Below are 20,930 nucleotides of genomic sequence, written 5' to 3'. Positions count from 1 at the left end.
CCAAAGGGCAGACACAGGCTGCCTGATTTGCACAGCATTATAGGGAATTTGAAACTCAAAATATAAAACTTCAGAATTATTATATCTTCCATTATATCTATCAAGGGGAAGATATTGAAATAAAACTTCTTTGTAATGATCTGGAAACTTGTGAAAATAAATGAAGTCTTCCATATGCAACATAAGAAGGATGAAAAACTGTCTCAATTTTCAGATGTGTTGTGAGTGGGGAGCTAGGTTTCATGATATCTATGCACAAGACTGCCACAGTAAGCTCATTCGTACTGAATATTCACAGAAGCCCATATAGACTGCTGGGGCAAGATGTTATGCTGATACGTCAGAAACAGGAAATAGGAATACTGCTAACATAGACCTTTTCAAACACTATTTTCTATAACACATGGGTTAGTCACTGCTTGGGAAAAAACAAGCTAATTTGATGTAAACTGTTTTGTTTCACAGTGAGGGTACATGCCCAGCAGATATTGTCCTTCCTCCTCCCTCCATCTTCATTGTAAGAAAATATCTCCCTTTTTGTTTTGTGTTGTCCTTTTCCCTCAACTTTCCTCTCTATTCTTATGTTCCCAGATTTCTTTTCATTCCTACGATCCCTGAATATTTCAGCCTCCTAAATTTCCTTCAGAAACTTTCTCTTGCACATAATTTTTACCCTCCTCTAGAAAACCTCCGACTATCTTGTACATAGGTGAGTGTACAAATATTCAGTGCTGAGAAATTGTTCATAATTAAACCAACACATAAATTATATGGATATGTATTGTTTTTCTAGAATTGCTAGTGAAAAGGAAGACAGAAATAATAGACAGTAAAAAAAAGGGAAAGGGAAATAGAATAACCAGAAGAGAAAAAGAGTGATCTCATGTTCTTGCCTTTCCCAATAATGAAGTAAATTTTTACTGATATTATTAAGGTCAGAGAGGGAAAAAAGAATTTTTTAAGGTGAATATCTGTTGAGTTTGTTGCAAATGAAAGTTAATTTAGGAACCAGGAATTAGGAAAATAACATTTTTTGGCTGAATTCATTAGTCTGTTTTCTATGTAATATATATACATATTGTTCTATGTGTGAAAGTGGAAGTGACGTAGAATGAAAAAATCAGGCAAATTGGAAAACCATAAAATAATTAGATTTAGATTGCAGATCAGTAGAAAAAGTATATAATCTAGGATCTTTAAATATTGAGTAATGTCACAAAGCCACTGAAAAATTCAGTCACGGCAATGGACCAAAATTATGAATTCTGTGGCTTTGTAACCATTTCTTGTGAGAGAGCTTCAAGCAAAAAAAAAAAAATTATGAATTTATAAAATAGCTGTATTCATGCCTGTTTCAGAGTCTTAAAACAATGGTAAGTAGGCAATTATAGAAAAGCTTAAGCCTTGCAGGTTTTGGAAAATTGGAAGAGAAGTATGTCAGTAATACTACCTGAAAATAAATAGTATAGATTCTCAGTGTCTTCCACAGGTATCCATATGTGCTGTCATCCCCCAAATCCCTCCTGTCTCTCTGTGACTATCCTGAAAGCCTCACCCAGTAAAGAGCCTTTGTGGAACCCTGACATGTGCCTCTTGCCTCCAGGCTAAACCTCACAGGTAATCAAAGAGTTTGTTGTTTTAAAGGGTATTCTCTGCAAAAGCAGAAGATCTGCTACTCCCTGCCTATGTCAGAGAGCCCGAGTGGTTTTAAGCATAAGAAATTACTGCCGAGGTCTAAACAATGAGTTTAAATAATTATCAAGTGTGTTCAGTCCTCCTGTGCTTTTCATGAAAACAGCTCCTGAATACCTGACCTGAATATGAATGAGAGTTACAAGATTATGTTCTGGTTGGTAGTTTTATTGGTGTCATAATAACAGAGCAAAATGAGTCTATTATCTCCTCTTTTTGTATTTTTCCTCTGCTGAAGGGAAATAATTTTTTAGCTCTCTCTCTTTTCAGACGCTGGGTAGGAACAGTGTTTGCTCCTTCTGCTGGTGCTACCTGATAAACAGGATGAAGAAAAAGACTAATGGAATTTGTTACAGAAGATGCTCTCTGGCCACATTCTGTTTCGTGCCTTACAACCTATTGTCCATTAAAAAATCAACAACAAACCAAACCCCCACAAAAACTGACCGTGAATTGAAACAACTGCCATATTTTGGAAGTGGACTGTGTATTATCCTTACAGACCCTGCAAGGACTAGGCTTTTATTTAAACTATCTCACTTCTGCAGAATGGGATCCCTCAAACCAATGTATGAGAGCGGAATTTCCAATAGATTTGCAACATGGCTTGCAGGAAAGAAAATCTGCTAAGCAAGAGGAAGAAATGTGAGCGACAAATTCAAGTTATTTGATGTATCTTAGAACTACTCTTCTGGAAGAAAATTAACGTATTTTACTTTTTGTATTTTAGAAACATTTCCAAGTGCTTCCAAGAATCTGAGTCCACCAAATTTACTCTGTCTTGTAGAAGTACCTATGTTTGAAAGTTACTGTGATTAAGATGTTATTTGGAAAAAGTATGGCTTTTCAGTATTTTCTAGTGTCAAATACTTTCTATAAAGGGAACCTTGGTGAGGAAAGTAGTAGTTCATACAGACCTCTAGTGTTTTCACTAAGAATGTAAAAAAATGCATTAACTAGAGCCAATTTTACTTGTATCTCTCTTCTTTCTTCCATGACAGACAACTATTCATCATTAAATAAATACATACAGTGCATTAATTTTCACTTATGTTTCTCTCTGGGCTTTCCACCTAAATTTATACTGCTTATAGCAAACAATCAATAATAAAAAAAAGATTGAAAAATCAGACGATTGAATCTCAGCTGATAACCAGATGTATATAACACATGCATTTTCAAAGACCATCTCACTGAAGAGCTATTGCCTGCTTATCCAGAAATAATCCCATTCTCTGCAGCTGGCAGTAAATGAATCTCTTTTCACTAGACTCAGAAAAAATCAGTTGTTTCTCTTTCACTCTCCCTGTCTCTTCTGTGTTCAACAATATGGGACGTGTTATTAAATGACATCTAACAGAGAAGACAAATATTTTTACACATTTGACAAACTTACTAGCTGCCGTGACAGCATTTTCTGCCACTGCATGTGTTGAAGTTATGTTGATCACATGTTATTATGGAAGTTACATGTAATTATAGTTAGATACCAAAAATAATTAATTCAAATAATTTCTACAGTGCAACAGAGTTATAAAATAATTATGGTGTCTATTCACTATATAATACTATTACAAGGCTTAAAAGATGTTGCATTTTCTATGTGTTACAAATGAGATTTTAATTTTCAGGCTCAGACCAATGACCAATTACAAATCTGCATGCATTATTATCTGAAATTTATCAAGTGCTAAACTTTTACATGCAGATAGCTGTGATAAATCAGCTGCCAAGAAATAGCTGGTGGTTAATAATTGGATAACCAATGCAATTATCTAGAGAGAATGATAACTGTTTTGTTGAGGTGATAATTATGTATCATTACTATTATGAAATTGCCAAATATGGAGAGCTGATGTGGGTAATTAAAAGCTGTTGGTATTTTAAATATATATTGCTTTTAAAATATTATACATCCTTTGCACAAAGCAGGACGAACTTAATATGAGCTGACACTTAGTTGTTCTTTTTGCAGTGACCATTTTGCCGTATCCATGTCTTTTTATCAAGACTCTTGACTTGCCTTGTCTTTTAAGTCTGAATCTTTCAAACTTTTCTGCATGAAGTTAATTTGATGCATTTTCAGTGGTGGATTTTTACCAAAACTCTTGCCTTTGATATTAAACCCTTCCAGGCTCTCTGAGCATTTGCATGACTCCTTTTTTATACTAAACCTACATGAACATAAATACTGTATAACCTGAAGAGGAAAGAAAGTCCAGATACCTCTTGGTCTTGCTTAGGCTGAATATGAACAAACCCCAAAAAGTGTGGAAGTAACGTTTCTGGAGAGAAGCATCCTGTGCCCTTACTGCTATCACTCAGCATTCAGCACTAACAAATATCTCAGCCTTCCCTAAGGATTTTATCTTCACTTCTAAGAGGAAAAGGAAGACAACACAAATCTCAAATTCAACTTTGTACTTTAGCCCAAAATTATAATACTGCATTCAGATACTCTTATCTGAATAGACTGTATACTTGATGAATTTTTGCTCCTGAATGATACCATTAGAGACTTTTGTTAAAGATGTTACTATCACTTCAGTGCCAAATTACGCTCTTGTCTTGCACAGGGAATAAAGGAGAGTGGATTTTTCTTCTCTGCTATGTATTTTGCATAGAAAGAAGGATAAATGGAATTGCCTTTACCAAAGGAGTACAGGAGCTGTTCTCTCCCTGCACTCGAGACATAAACTACAACAGCAAGAGGTCTGCTCCTCTCTGGCTGCTTTCTGAGAGTGGGGCAGAATGCAACATTTTATTAACCAATTTTCCTTTGTGGGATCTCTTATGGGAAGATTGCAGCCTTGCATATACATGCAGATCTCAACAACCTGTGGCAGTCTTGAGGTCTTATGTTGCCACACTTCATGTTCCCAAAACAATTAGCAATGGAAAAGCACCAAGAAGTCATATGCTTAGGCACAGGAAAATGAAAAAGCTTAATTAGGTCCTGCAGGCAGTATAATGAAAATGTGGAAACAAATCTGTTACAGAAGATAGATGAATGTGAGGCTGGTGTGCAGGATCAAGCCATCTGTAGGCAGCCAAAAGTAATTTAAATTGGTGTTTTGACCAACTCTGGCTGCAAGAGCCATTAAGGGCACCCATGTGTTAGTTTAATTGTGGTTAAGTCAGCATTTCTTCTGCAAACATTACTGTATTTTAAAAGCCTGGTGGATGCAGCTGTCTGGGTTAAAACTTTAGATACAGGTCCTGGCACATTCTCTGTAAAAGAACTCCCCAGTTTTTGTGGGACTAGGAGAAACATCTCTTTGATATAGTACCAAGGAGGTGGATGCTGGCTTGGGCCCCTCTTCAGAACATGGTGGTCTAACCCTCTGATGCCCTCCTTGGGGGTGGACAAAATACAGAAGTAAAAGGCAAAAGTAGCGCACAGGGAACAATTTTGGAGGTTTTGTCTATCTCTATTGTTATGAAGTTGCATAAAAGAATTCAAGTCCATTACAGGAAAATTTCTGAAAGGTTCTGGAAAAAAGCTAAGTCAATTTGTGCAGATTAGAATTCCCAAGAGGAACCAGTTTTAGTGACAAAGTCACGTACAATAACTATGTGGATGTAATGTGTATTGACACCAATCTGCTCATATGGAAACAAACCCAAACCCTAACCACAATACTTCCTTGTAGGCAGACATCCCCAAATATGTTAAAATTGCCAGCATGGTTCTTAAGATCATGATAAGAACTACAGAAATAGGATTTACTATTTCATGGCAAATAATATAACCCCTAATATTGTCCTTTTTATTTGCTTCCTGGATTTTTATACTTTCAACTTTGCTCCTCAACCACAATGGCATGCTACTTCTTTTTTTAATCTTAAAATTGAGATTCTCAGGTAATCACTTCATTATGAGAGTGAAGGCCCCAAAAAAACCAGCTCAATAGGACAAATTACAAATTGGAGTAATGAAAGTTATTAACAGAAGAGATTGAATTTGGTAATGAATTTGGACATTTCAAAGCATGCAAACCAAGAGCCACACACCCTCCAATTATTTTCCTATAATTTTGAGTTGGTAGAAAGTAGAAACAGCAAGCAATTAATTAAAAATGTACTCAAACAACCCAGAGTTTCTTTATGCTACAGAAAGCAAGACATATTTCAGTCCTGTTTATGCTAACTTGTTGAGTTCTTTTGATCATAATTTACATGCTTTCTTGCATGTTAACTTTAACTCACACTTCAGAATTTGAAGTTGACTTTTAGTTCTGCAGTTCATACAACAGTTTGGAAGTTACTGATAATTACATGGTAGAACTAACCCTTAAATGGATATTCTGTATGGGACCTTTTGTCTGCAGTTTATATTCTTGATAGCACAAAGTATGGTGTGAAAAAAGGAAAATGAGAGTGAAAAGATAAAACATAAAAAGATACAGTTCTGAAGGAAAACAGGGAAGGAGAAAGTTTTTGGAAAGTTTTAAAGAAAGAAGCTGAAAGGAAAACAGTGCATGAAAAATGAAATTCAGACTCAGAAGTAAAATATAGATAATTACCACTAATACATATATTAGCCTACATTTTATAAAAGAATGGTACTTTTTTAGAATATGGCCCATTTAAAAATAATTTTTTTTAGAATGATGAGTTATCATTTTAATATAGAGAACTGTTAAAGTGGCTGTGGCACTATGAAGGCAATGGCTGAAATATGCAAATCAGTACAGTGTTCTATAATTAGGCTAAAAATGTGATTTTTTTTTCTACTTCATAAATTTGATTTTATTTCTGCTATTGAAACATTATATTTTTTTTTAAATCTCTATCAATTATTTTTTCATGGTTTAGACAAGTGGCATAGATGATATGTAGAACATTTTCTGAATAATGTCAGTGAAAATAAATTAATAAACCATCTACCTTTTAATGCAACATTTAACTCCTACCTGTATTTTAGTATAAGCTTTGTTTAGTCAATAAGAGCAAAACATACTTCTTAGTATCTTTCTGGGAAGGAAAATATCCATGACTGCTGACTTTATTATCTAAAACCTACGTTTTCTAAGCTTAAGTATAGTAAATAACCATAATGTTGAAACAGGATGTTTATGCTCAACATAATCTCGTAAATTATACTGTATGGTTGTTGAATATATAAATATCCATGAAAATATACATATTCCTACTTACCCAACAGACAGGAAAGGCTCCTTTGATTCAAGTCTGTCAAATGAATAACAAAAGTTTTAAACATATGTATTTATTGTGTTTAAGAACAATTATACAATGAATTTAAAACAGCCATTCTCAGTATCAAGTTTATTTAATGGCACAATTTAACATGAATAGAAGGGCATGATTCATTTTACTATGAGCTTAACTCTGAGAAAATCCTATTTACCTAATGAAATTTGGTCTAGAAATCAAGTACTTACAAAGCAGCACATCTAGGCCCTTTATATTTCACAGATTCAGATGATTTGTGTAGATATTTGCATAGAATGGCTAGAGTGAACAAGAAATACTTTGTTCTTTTTGTTGCCTTTTTTTTTTTATTCTTGATGTTCAGGATTAAACTTTAAACACGCACTTCTTTTTATTTTTTTTTTGTTGGTTTCCAGCATCCTATGCTCATATGACATGATCACTTCACCATTATGAGAACTTCTGTCCCATTTGCCAGAACTGGCCTTGTGCTGGATCTGGGTGTCAGATCCAGAATCATGCCCAGTTCTAAACCCAGTGGTTAAAAGTGCTCTCCCACTCCCTGCTGTTGCTGCTGTCGCTGTGAGGAGATGCAGCACCTGCACACTGGCAGGAGCCTCTTCTACTGGTAGTTTCCATCCAGCCAGGATAGATATAAGAGTCCTCATCGATGTTACCAGGCAGTGTTTCTGCTCTGGTATCTGCAACAGGCTGCCCTTATTTTTTTAGTGTGTTCTAGCTTCAGTGAGTTTACAGGATAATTAGTATGTGTTTTTAGGATCCTTTATAAATGTGTTTAAAGTTTACAGCTGACTAATTTTGAGTGGTTACATGACATGCAAAAATGTTCCGTTGTGATGTTTCCCACTGAGCATATTGTGTTAGGAAGAGCAGCAAATAAATACCCTGGTCATTAATATCTCTTTGTAGCCTTTAAAAAAAGTGTTTCTAATGCAGCAAAGTGTATCATGTGTGGAACTGAACATTTCATTTATGAGTCTGAAGCCAATTTAGTCCCACAAAGAAATACTTGAAATGTAATTAATTTTAAACAATTATAATCAATTGTAAAATAAAGTACAGTAAATAATAAATGTTTTAAGACAAGAAAGTCCTCTTTGTAAAAAAAATGAGTACTGTTATAGTTATTATTCATTCAGCAAAAGTTTTGTGCAAAAACTCACAAACCAATAGACCAGTTTAGTTGTTACCACCATCTAAAATCCAAAATGTATTGAAAACACAGTCCCTTTTCTGTTGTCCTAATGACTATAGCTCACCATTCCATTTCTTTCTGGGGTTGAAATCCACACGCAACTAGAAGAATAGAAGAGGAAACACTGATGGCTTTGCATATACCTGGAAGCACAGTAGAAGCCCAAAGCTGCATGTCCTTGTGGTCAGGGGGATGCTTATCCAGGGCAGTCCCAAGAAAATCTGAGCTTGCCATTCTCTGTGCTTAGGCAGAGCTGCCAGAGAGCAGTAAAATGACAGGGCCCTTCATGGGGGTGTTTCATCCTTCTCCTGCAGGTTCTGTGCACTAATGTTACTCTTTTGTTTTCTGCCTAATGAAATGAGTAAGTCAGGGGAAGCACTCCGTGTTTGGCTGGAGAGATTCACTATAAGCAAGATGAGCAAAGAATGAAAGTCCCAGAACATACTTACATACTTCATAATACAGAAGTTTTGTGATCAAGAGAGACCTGGCACTATCTTGATGGAGGACATTCTGGTGGATTTTATTTGAAAACAAAAAGTGTGTGATAGAATGCCCTGTGGAAAATACTGCAATTAAAAATCTATTTGCAGTCCATTCTCAAGCTGGAATTCAATTTGATTTAAATAGTGCTGCCCTAGGTTTGACCTCTCTCTATATTTGACTAAATGGTTTTAGATAATTTGTTGCATTACTTTTAATTAGTACAAGTGTTCCTCATAGTGAAGGAACACAATTATCTCTTGGCCTTTTATCTGGTAATTCAGTATATGGCAAATTATTATAAAGGTTTAAAACCACAACACAATATGAAATAACATCCTATATCATCTTTACTAGTGACATTTATCAATACAAAAGGATTTTTACCTCTCTGTTCAACCTAACATATGCTGAATTTTCCATGCTTTTGAGGAATTCTTGCATAATTAAATATGATGTTGCAAAAAGAGTAATCCTGATAAGTTTAGAGAAGGGCTCTCATAACATCCAGGAAAAATCTTAAAATGGAAACTGTCTTCTTTGCAAAAATACATTGAGTGTGCAAGAAAGTTGCTAAGTTGGACAGTAAACAAAGGCAATCGTGTTTTAATTATGTAGGAATGGTAGTGAAGCAGGAGAGATTGAGATTTTTTCTTTCTTTCCTGAAATGGTTTTCTCATCAGAAAAGATCAATTTGTCAATATGCCAAGGCAGTACATCAGTTTGAATAGGTGGGAGGGAAGCTAATCAGTGGCACGACTGGGACATGGCAGATTGAGGTAGTGCTTCCCTTTGATTCTGAGCTAAGATTTTCTAAAAGGTCTGACTCCCTTACCTACATATAATAGATAAGTTTTGCAGGAGGAAAAAGAGTTTTTACACTATGTAAGTTGCTCAATTAAAACCAGTCACTGTAAACAGGCATAGGCAATTGATTACTACCCATTGATATGCTACAGTACTGTCACAAGGTGTTTAAAATAAGGATCCCACAGATTTCCCATTTAGTGTTATTCCCCTTGCAACCTGTCTTGGAGAGACACTTTACAAGGTCTGATTAACCCAATTGTGCATTTTATTATTTTCTTTGGTGCTAAGTTTGCTTATATAAATGGCAATTATCTAAATTCCATCTTTGACATGGACTGAACATCCAGATGGACAAATTTTCAAGGTTTGCAGACAAACAGACAGGGAAACGTGACTAGACTAAGGGCGTGTGAATTTCTCTTTGACTTGTAAACAAATCATGCAATGACAGGAATATCCCAAAGTAAATTCTACTTTACTGGCATAATTGTTCTATTAAGATTACAGGCAAGACTTCTGCATTTGAGGCCTGACCCAAAATACATAAATCTTTATAATTACTTGTTAAAGAATCCTCTCCTCTCCTTCCCAAAACTGTTTACAGGACAAAGTGAGTAACAATAACAATATCAACGCAGTACACAAGCAAATCGATTTTAACCAAGGATTCTCCAAGTTTATTAATTATGAATCAATATATTCTTCCTTGTGGTGGTCACATAATTTCATCTTTAAGCACTTAGTAGGAAAAACACATAGAATTTAAGGAATTTGTTAGAGTTCTTATTCTGACTTGTTGAAAAAACAAAACTGTCTGCCCTGCATCAGAGAAAGGGGTCAGGAACCAACATTTTTTAAGATGAGTCATCATTTTGTGTTACAACCTTCATATCAGAATTCTCAAGGAGGATTAGCTGAGTGTGTTGCTGACATCACACATTTTCTGTTTGACTATAGAAAGCATGAATAGTGACTGCAGTTTTCAAGGGGATTGGAAGCATTTTTATTCAAGCCAGATAGGAAAGTCAGGACAACTGAAAAGCATTTTGGACTTCAGTATTGTGTTAATGAATATTTTGATTGACTGATGTGGCTGACTTATTTACCTGTCAAGTATATATTTTTTGCACTGTACAACTTTAGGAACCAAAGTTTTAGCAGGATCAAGGACTTAGCAGAAATAGGTGTAGTGAAAGAATACTCAGATTTATGGCTCACCCTGTTTATCAATGCATTAAATTTTAAAATGACAAGAACAACTCAAGGGACCTTTCAAAACAAATTTAGGTTTCCATTCACAGTAATCAAAAATGGATGCTTTTTTCTCTGCATGTTGAGTTTGTGATTTGAAGTGATCAAAAAACATCTTTCTTCAGAACTTTTTAAGCAGTGTTAAATATTGTCATCTAATTTCTTTTTAAAGCATATGCATTATAACTTTTGCTACATCCCAATATTTCTATTCAATGCAAGTAAGCCTAATAAAAACATGTTTTAATTTACAGAAGAAATACAATTTCATATAACTTCTGCTACCTACTGAGTCTGAAAGAACAATTGCTGGTGTACACTAGGTAATCCTTCCTTTCTGGTTTCTGTGACTTAATTTCAACCCAAGATAATTTTCGTGGACATTGTCAGTAACCATTGTCACACAGAATTAGGTAAGAAGCTCATTTTGTCTTCTGAAGCTACCATAAATATCTTTATAAATGTTGGCAAGTTTTATCAAGAAACTCTGTCATATTCTGGAACAAATAAATTGTAGAATGACTGTATAGAAGACCTATCAGAAGTGTTTCAGAAAAAGAGGGAATGGAAGAATAATTTACAGGATTATCTCAACTTTTACAATTGTTCCTAATAAATTTAATAACTTCTGCTCCCATCTGGTGGTTGACATTGCAATTGATAACTCTGATTAGAAAAACAATAACAACAAACTGTTGTTTTCATGAATATTGCATAATGTCAAATACTGTGTATTAGTTTTTGCTGTGCCTCAAGAAGTTGCATTCCACAGAGCCAAGTGCCTCTGTTATTTATTGAAACATAAAAATTCTAGCACAAAATAAAATACATCACTCAAACCACGGATGGAAACTAACGTACTGCAAACTCAAAGTGTCATTTCTCAGTGCAAACTTAGTCTTTTGACGCAATATCTGACTTGGTGGATAAAAGATAAGACAGATGATAGGCAAGACTTAGTCTCATTTTTAAAGCTCTTGATATTTCCTGATATGAGAGTCTCATAATCAAGCTGAGAAAATAAAATCTAACCCCAGCATGATCATGAACAAAGAATTATGTCAATGGGAAAGCAGGCCACATTAAATAATAGGAACACTCAGTGTTATTCTTTATTTAGTTTTGGTTTGAATAAATTATTTTTTAAAAACGTGACTGCCTGCAAAATAAGTAACAAAAAGCTGTTTTTTAATCATTTAGTGAGTAGAGTGAAAATATGAATTTTTTTTGATAAATTGAAGAATTAGTCTAAATTCAGTGTAGTGAAATTTTTAAAAAAGAAAAGCAGAGTGAGAATTCAAGAAGAAGAACATTCTATATATATATGAAATGAAGGACAACTGGCTGCATATTGCAAAAAAAAGGTTTCAAGAGAGGAAGAACTGAGTAACAGGAGACTGCTAGTTATGGGGACATATTAAAACATCTTTCCTCAGAGCTGATTGAGAAGTGTCCTTTAATCAGCACATGCTTCCTCTCTTCTAGTCTCAGATCATAGTTAATCAAAGTTCAAAACTGAAATATTCACTGTGAATATTCAGTGTGCTAAAACTAAATTTTACTAATTACTGAAGAATTTATTCAATAAGAAAACTGCTACACTAGTAAGCGCTCTAGGGATAAACAGATTATCAAATAAGATTATCCCTTTGGCTACCAGACTCTCTCTATGCAGATCTATACATAATCCTTCATAGATATATAATACATATTTAGTCCCTTATGAAAGTATCACAACACATTATACATTCTGACTGATTAAAAACGATACCTTTTTTCTAATATTTTGTGACTTTTGACTAGGTTAATTATTTAAGATTGAGAACAATTTAGATCATTTCTTGAAGCATTAGCTTTTCCCCAAGTCCATGAGGAAAAAGTTGTACCCAGAAGTTAACTGCCCAGGACATCTGTAGGTGATATGGATCTTGCACAGCTTAATTTCTGGCGACAGAGAGAATTGAAATTATAGTTGGTCCCCATGAGACAGCTTGATTTGAACATTTTCTGTCTAGGAATATTTCTGCTCACTGTTGGGTTTGGTTTGCATTCATGCACTTATTCTGTATTTAATATGCTGCAAGACAGAGGTGTCTTTACAAGTCTTTAGTCTTTTCAGTATTTTGAAGTGAAAGAAATGGAATATTTGGCCCAGCATATATTTTTTTATATATATATATAAAACATGATTTGTAAGCATTTTATATGTCTGGACAACAGAAAATATGTGCAAGAGTTTTTTAAAATTAATTAAATTAAATTTTATTTTATTCTATTTTTAAAAACACTGCAAAATCACCAACTATTGATCCAGTGCATTTTATTTAGCCAGTTCTACTTGGCACCTAACCATGACAGGGCAGTGCCATAGCACTATCTGCAGGAAAAGCTTTTGAGGGAGCACTTAGCACAGGATGCTGTTGACAATACCTGATGTCAGCCTCTACAGATGTGTAGCACATGTACCAGAGGTATCAGGTGTACATGGCACATGACCAAATTTAGCTCGTTTCCTAGCAATATCTGAATCTTACATCATTTATAAACATGAAGTTCTCAACACACGTTTCAGGGGCCTCTAGGATTTTTTATCCCATGGGTAGTTAGGATAGATAACCTTTTAGCCATTAGTTAGCAGAATGTAACTAATAATCTGTTTGGAGTTATCTTTGAAGTTTGACAGTTGAAAAACTGAATAAAAGGTATCTTTCCCTACAGAGAGGAGATGCTTTAAAGGGAGTGCCTCTTCCCTGTACTAATTTTCACAGCAGCAAGAGGTTAGGATGAGACTTAAACCAACATATGCAATTGTCATACGTGAAATCCCTATTTGTGCTTGGTCTTTGCATATTAAGTGCTTTAATTAATTAATTTTGAGTTAAATATTTTTAAATTGAATCTTAAAATTAACCCATCAGCCCAGGTACAAAAATCAAGTTCCATTATCAGTGTTTTCAATTGTTCAAAGTAGTTTATTAAGAGAGTTGCACCCTTCCCAGTTAAAAATTCCCCAGTTAAAAATTACCAACTTGCTCCCTTCTCAAACTTCAAACCACCTATACACCATAAGAGTTATCTTTCCTGTGTTTACTGTATACTTTTACAAGTGTTTTGAGATGTGTTGGATGTATTTTAATACTTTTTTTAGGTGTTTTTACTTGCATTTTGGTTCCAAGGCCAAAAAACCCCAGTTCTAACAGGCAGCAGCTATTTTTAGCCCCAACAACCATTACTCTGCAGGCAAGCTTCACGGCAACCTGAATTTTAATGAAAGCATTTTAGCTCCCTTATCTCAACTAATACCACCCCTCTGACAACGATGAGCCATTGGTGGATGGAGATGATCTATCAAAGGGAAAGCACCAATCACTTTAAACCGAAGGGGCAGGCTGTGGGCAGGCTGTGGGCGGACTGGGGGGGGAGGGGGGCGGAGCAAAGACACTACAAAAACAACGAGGCAGCGAGGCAGGGCCTCTTCCTTTCTTGCTCTCTGCAGGCTAGCTGTGGTGGACGCCAGTGCTGGGCATTAAAAGCCTACTCCTATTAAGGAGCGTTTAATAATTTTTTTTCTGACTTTGGACCAGCTAAAAGTCAGCCCAGCACTGCAAGTTCTTTTTCTCTACCTGAGGTCTAGTGCTGTCTCAGCCAGAAGATCTCAAATCCCTGCGCTCCTGGGGCATACCATCTACCGAGCCATAGAATCCCAAATTTTTGTAATTTTCTAATTTCTGTAATTTTTCAATTTTTCTGTTTTCAATAAATTAATTTTTTAAGAGTTGTCTCATTTCTCACAGCAATAGTTGGTTCTGATATACCAGTACAAATGTACATTGTCATATTGGATACTGAATGCCTTACTGTTATAACATGGGATGGAAGGGCTCTGGGGGTGCGGTAGGAAAGGGTGGCCCGGAGAACTAAGGGCAACTAAAGGAAAAAAGGATGTAGTTTCCAGTAATACTCATAAATGGGTGGCCTAAATTTTAGGCAGCAAGAAGAGAGGGAAACCTAAAAGCCCTAAGTAATTTAAAAGCTTTATCCTATCTGATTTTACAGGTTAGATTTTACTGTGTCTTCCTTTATGAATCCAAAAATTGCAAAGATAACATAAACAGTGGCACGGATTCTCATAGTTGACTAAATCCTGGTAGTATGTCTGGGGAAAACTAAATTGTGACTTGGAGTGAAATTTATCCAGACTCTACATTTGAAAACCTTCCTGGATAGTTATGGATTCCAGTTTCCTCCCATGCCACCCAAGAGAAGCCTCCTGTTGCCAAACAGAGTGATAAATTAAACTGTGTTTAACCCATACATCGCATCTGTCTGATGTTTCCAGTCATGAAGTAATTCACACTCAGATTCAAAGTGAGATTCTTGCAAATTTCCCAATCTGAAAATGTGCTCAATTTGGTGCCTTCGTCCAAGAAAGCAGAGGAAACAAACCTTGAAGAATGAAAATAACTCCATGCCGGTGACAATTTTTATTTGCTTATTCCTGTGATTTTTACTAGTTGCTGAATTTTGCAAAAAACTATGCTCCAAACAAAAGAAGGAATTTTGAGAAAAATCTAGGGATATAAGTAGTGTGCCTTAGAGTTTTCTTCCTCACAGGTTTAATCATTCTTTGCATGAAGTTGATTTCACCTGACCCTATTCTGCTCTAAAGCAGGGTAAGAACACTCAGGTCAATATGTACTGATCTAAAAACATCTAGAATGAGTTCATCGGGGTGGGTTGAACAAAACAGTGTTGACTGATCTAATACACACAATCAATACTACTTTGCTGTGTGGCTATTTGCAGTCCCAAATAGATGAAGGTTAATGCAGGCATTGCCTTTGAGGATCCCAAGGGTAGAGGCATAATATCCTTTTTCCCTCAATGACACTACTAACACTTTAAAGCAGTAACAGGAGGGCCATTTCTCTGACGATGTAAGATTCGTGTTTGTCATGCTGTTCCCTAGAATAATCTCACCCATGCAAAAACTGAAAAATGCAACATACATTTTTATGACTATGTATTAGAAAATGCTCGTTTCTTAGGACTCAAACCACTTATGATTATGAATGCATTTTTTACTTTTCGGTAAAATAGCCAGTGCTTTTGCCAGAAGTTTTGGGAATACTGGCAACACGATCTACCAAAAAGGCATGCAATTTGTAACCTATTCTTTAAAAAATAAAATTACATTTATGCACCAACAGCACTAAGTATCAATTCTGGCAGGGTGGATAGCATATTTTCAAACAGTATGCTCCAACACTAACAGAATTCACCAAGAAATAAACCTGCATGGTAATTCCATTGTTGCTAATTCAATGCATAATAATATGTTTCTGTTGTCCCTCTGTGGTGGCACACAGCCTTCCATGCTGTTTATAATCTTACTTAACAATCAATTTTCTTTTAAATTAAGTATATGTTAGATTTCCTCTTCTAATATCATTCATAAGACTTTAAAATGTGTTACAGTCTCTCATTTATCCAACCTTCCTTATTTATTCACAGAGTACTAAATTTATAACCCAGCATCATATTTCTGTAGCTCTTTGTAAGCCACATAATGGTGCCCTTGCAGTACACCAGCAGCTCCCAGACCAAATTACAGCCTTCTGTTACATTATGTGAGAACTAATGCCTAATTGCAAGTCCACTAAGTGGTTCTCTGAAGCACAGTGTTCTGCATCTCTGATTACTGCAGCAGTTAAGGGTTTACTAAACACCTGAAAATGAAGAATTTCGCTGTGCGTTTGCGATGCCAGGACAGGACCTCCTCTATTCTCTGTCACGAACCCTAGGTCGATTCTTTTAAGACTTAATAAGACAGTTTCTGAACAGCACTGTCTGCAAATCTGGATACTATTTCTGTGATGCCTTCTTCACTAAAACTCAAATGTAGAAAAAATACTATGGTGTCAGTTTCTGATTTCTTTTTAATATATTGAAAGCACTGTTCTTTTTAGCCTAACTGAAACACAGCAGAATACCTACAGAAGACATCATCTTCATATAGAAGACAACATGCAGAGTCCAAACTGTTTATTTCTCAAATGCAAGGATCTATGCAGTGATAAAGGGTAGAAATCTCACATGTAATAAGGGATAGGAATAGGGCTCAGGCTGTCAAGATTTAAAGTGAATGCATGACTAAAAGTACTATTTCTGTTTGCCTGCAGGCAAACTCACCAATGCTCTGCACCTTTTAGAAATCTACATTTTGATTCATAAGACAAAGTTTTTTTCATTCATATTAGCAGCCAAAATTCTTGGATAAGAAAGGAGTCATAATAATTTCAATGCGATCAGAAAGTTGCGAATATGTTTTCTGTTCTACTGTGGTATAAACAGTGATTAAAAACTATGAAAAAAAGAAAGTTTGCAGTTAGATACCTTATCTGTAGTTTATTGCTTCAGGTTTCATAACAGAAGGAAAAAGTAAGAAAGAAAATTAAACACCAGGAAAAACCCAACAATAATAAGAGAACAGATTATTCTTCAGATTTTCTAATCTGAGCATGAATGTGGTTATGGTGTCTGGGCTTTTGTGGAAGAAGACAACATCATTCATATGATATCATGTATCACCTGCAAGAGGAAGAGTTCTGAGAGAGGAAGAGGGATGCAGTTCCTGTGCAGATGTGTATAAGCTGCTGTCACTTCCTCTTAACAAAGGAAAAAAAACTGAGGAAAGACTGTATAAATCTAAGGAATAACTTGAGGGGAGATTGCAACAAAGACAAGTGCTAGTCTTTATGTAGGACCTACTTCTAAATGGATCCGTGTCAAGGACATAGTTTAAAAACTTGTAAAGGTGAAAAAAGAAAACAAACATGAGAAAAATGTAAGATTTATCATATAGTGATGATCTGAGAGGCAAAACCTGCCCTAGTTCCCTTCTTAAGGGGAGTTAGCAGTATTTTTGATAGTGAAAAGGAAGATTTTAAAAAAGGAGAGTTTTGTTCTCGTTGTTATTGGAGTTACCACACAGATAGGAATAATATGACTGAATGAAGAAATCAAGATGCCAGTTGCATTTTTCTTCTTCTGGTCTATATCTGTGATTTATTTCAAAACAAAGAGAAGCAAAAGGTTTTCTTGGATGTTGCTAAGGACCTGAGATATCTTTTTGTCCCATTTCCCCCATCCCTAAATCTATCAAGTGCTGCAGATTCATACTCTGCATCATGTGAAAGGGCAAACTTAAACTTTGTCTGCCTCTCCCAACTGCTCTGAGCACCTGTATTGTTTTAAACATCTATGGGACCAAACTGATTGCAATTACACCACCGTAATTCAGAAGTGAAGACCTGCATGTGCTGCCTTCCAGCAGCAGATTTTTTTTTTGTTATTCCTATGATACTAGTTATTTGACATGGGGGGGTCTTTTCTTGAAAGAAAATTAAAAAACACACAAAAAAAAGGTGATTCACATCAAATTGAACCACTGCATCTGCTGTAGCTTTGTATTTGTACCTTTTACGATTTTTAATGTAATTGAGAATACTATTTAAATTCTCAACACAAGCAAAATTTATACTGTTCAAGTAAGAATTTGAAACTAAATTATACTTTTTCTGTACAGTAATGACTGATTCAAATGTGACCACCAGCAACATTCTTTGATTAAATGAATGTAAATAGTATCCTACTGGACTTAAAATTCTCTCTATTTAAACATGTCTAGAAATGTGGGGGTTTTTTATGGAAGCTAAATCTTTTGTCAGGAGAAGAACTTCAGAACAACATTTATCTTAGATCCATTCCACTGCACTGAAATAAAATAGCTTTTTTTCCATGAAGAAAGGTAATCAAAAGCATCAGGAGGATACATTTCTGTAGAAAAATAATCACTTTGATTCAAAAGAAATATCACACTATATAGTCTTAATATGACATAGTCATAGAAAGATTATGTTCCATAAGCATAAATTATTTTTTTCATTCAATATATTGAATAAAGTAGGAGTTGTAACCACAATTTGATGTAAAATTAAAGTATCAGAAAATACTTGATCAGGTTTTTCTGGACTATGTCTTTAGTCTCTTGTAGGTCAGCAATAATGATGGACACACAAGTTCATTAAGAAAAAGAAAGTATAAAGGAAAAAGTTGTTGAAAATCTAGGGCAGTATTCAATTAATAAAGATGCTTATATCTGCAGTTATTTTTATTATATGGCAGGTTTGAAAATATTGATACTACACTATCAGTGGCACACTACCACAGTAACCATGCAAAATACTGCAGTGTTCTAGTAGAATAGTAACGCTTGTTTGGCACAGAACTTGTTGAGTTTATGTTAACACTTTCAAGTGGGAGGAATGATCTCAAGAAGACTCCTAGACTAGAAGACAAAATCAAGTTGCCCATCACCATCCTTTTCATACTTTCTCCTGAAATGAAGGGTGCTCAGGAGTGCTCAGCAAAGCAACTCAAAATAATGGATGGCTCTGAGGCAAACCAAACCACAGCAAACTTTATAAACAGTATTTTCAATAAATGTAAGAAGCAGAGAGCAAGTAGAGAAAGTCCGCAAACAATTCTTTCAGCCTCTTCTATAAGACTGAAAACCCAAAGGAAATGCGAAATGTGCAACATAATTCTATCATTTTCATGTTAGAGATTATAAAGGTAAAATGTGCTGAGAAAATTGATAAAATATTTATGTCTAAGAAAAATAAAACATTGACATAAAAAATAATCACTCCATGTAAATAAAAGAACATCCCTTTCCAGTACACTAATATTAGACATTTAAATAAAATAATTTGTTCCAGAGGCCATGGGAGTTATGAAATTTTAAATTAAAGTCTGTTTAATGTAGCTAATTAGTAGCATGTTAAATCAAGCATGTTGAATATACATTTCAACTGCATTATGTGGAGAAGTGATTGGTAATGGGAAATCACTGTGCTATCTAATACCACACAGGGAGTGCTGAACTGTACACCTGAAATTTCAGAGAACAGCTTGGAAAAAACTTGCCCTGGAGGGAAGCCTTTGCAGGATCACTGTATGCTACAGCTGGGCAATGCTGTGGGAACTCAAGACCAGTGAGGGGTTCTGGTTACAGCTAAGCCAACACAGTGAGAGGCTGTTTCACTCAGTTTGTCCTGGCTTTGTTAATCTATTCACTAAATCCATTCTGTTAATTGTCTCATTCCAGAATGTGCCTTAGCAGGATGGATCTTAGGCTAGGCAGCTTCATGCCCAGACACCAATAGGAATACTGGGAGGACTGGGGATTGAATAACTCCTATGGGAGTCTTCAAGATGTCACACTGGGCCACAGCCAATTTTGTTTGTGGCCCTCTAAAGAAGCTTGGAGTTTGGCAAGGGTGAAAATAAGCCACATGGGGAGGGTTATTCTTAGATAGAACAGTCTTGGAAAACTTTATAGGTCAACTACAACGTTAAACTGTGTAGAGCAAAGAGAGTGACCCTGGCAGTGCCCAGTAACTCACATTTCCATTTTTCTTTCAAATCCTAGTCCCCTGCTTTCCTACACTGTACAAATATCACTTTACTCTTGAGGATTTGTCTTTGGTCAACTAACTAGTTTTCTCATTAACTCCCCATGCCCCTTGTGTGGTCTCCAGCAGATCCTCACCACCACCTCATGCAGCAGAGCCTGCAGTAATTGTTCTCATTTTCATGACAATAAAAATGGCACCATTCTGCCAGCCTGTAGCATAGTGTTTTTGTTTTTTCAAAAGACTCAGAGGTAGGTGCTCCTGTCATCCTTCTCAAACCCTCTCAACCTTGTTACTACCAGAGGGGTACCAGATAAGAATTTTAGCCAGCCCCCCCATGCTGACAGCCATTCAGAAAGGACATGCTGCATGTCCTGAGGGAAGGCCAGCCACAGGCAGCATGTGCACGGTGGCTCTGCTCCACCTGTGCTGGGGCATGGGTCCACTCCTTGAGCAACTGGGAATGGTTGCACATCAACAGCCTCCAGAGACAGGAATTCCAAGAGCCTCATCTTATTTTAATAACTGAAACAAAGGCTTCTGAAATGGAGAAAAATCTTTCAGGCATGTACTTAACATGTCAAATAACATGGTAGTGGACTGAAATGAACAACAAATAGTTAAAAACTTCTTTTATGATGTAGAGAAGCAGACTACCAGTCCATCAGAGCATTTGTGGTTGATTGTACTTTGGTATGTTGGAGCATAAACACAGAGGAAAAACACAGTAAATAGGCTTTCATATGGTGAGACAGAGTTGCTTTAGTGAACTATTGATCAAAACACCACTAAATTAAAAAGACAAAGTGTGATCTTTTATTTTA

The 20,930-nt window shown here is 35.7% G+C and overlaps 1 protein-coding gene across 8 annotated transcripts in view; it reads right to left on the bottom strand.

Annotated features, from left to right (window-relative positions):
* RALYL (RALY RNA binding protein like) overlaps positions 1-20,930 on the bottom strand; it is a 389,851-nt gene that overhangs the window by 51,292 nt on the left and 317,629 nt on the right. For 6 of the 8 annotated variants that reach the window (XM_042035768.1, XM_042035769.1, XM_042035770.1 and 3 more), the window contains one exon: positions 6,853-6,885. The exons of the other annotated variants lie outside the window; for them this stretch is intronic. In XM_042035768.1, the coding sequence (XP_041891702.1) occupies positions 6,853-6,885 (33 nt within the window). The remainder of the gene's footprint in view (positions 1-6,852; positions 6,886-20,930) is intronic. 8 annotated transcript variants of the gene reach the window in all.

The sequence above is a fragment of the Corvus kubaryi genome, unplaced genomic scaffold, assembly GCF_017639235.1.
Source record: "Corvus kubaryi isolate FWS band 111438036 unplaced genomic scaffold, C.kubaryi_AGA036_p1.0 37385, whole genome shotgun sequence".
NCBI lineage: Eukaryota > Metazoa > Chordata > Aves > Passeriformes > Corvidae > Corvus > Corvus kubaryi.
This window is presented reverse-complemented; position numbering and strand designations above follow the sequence as displayed.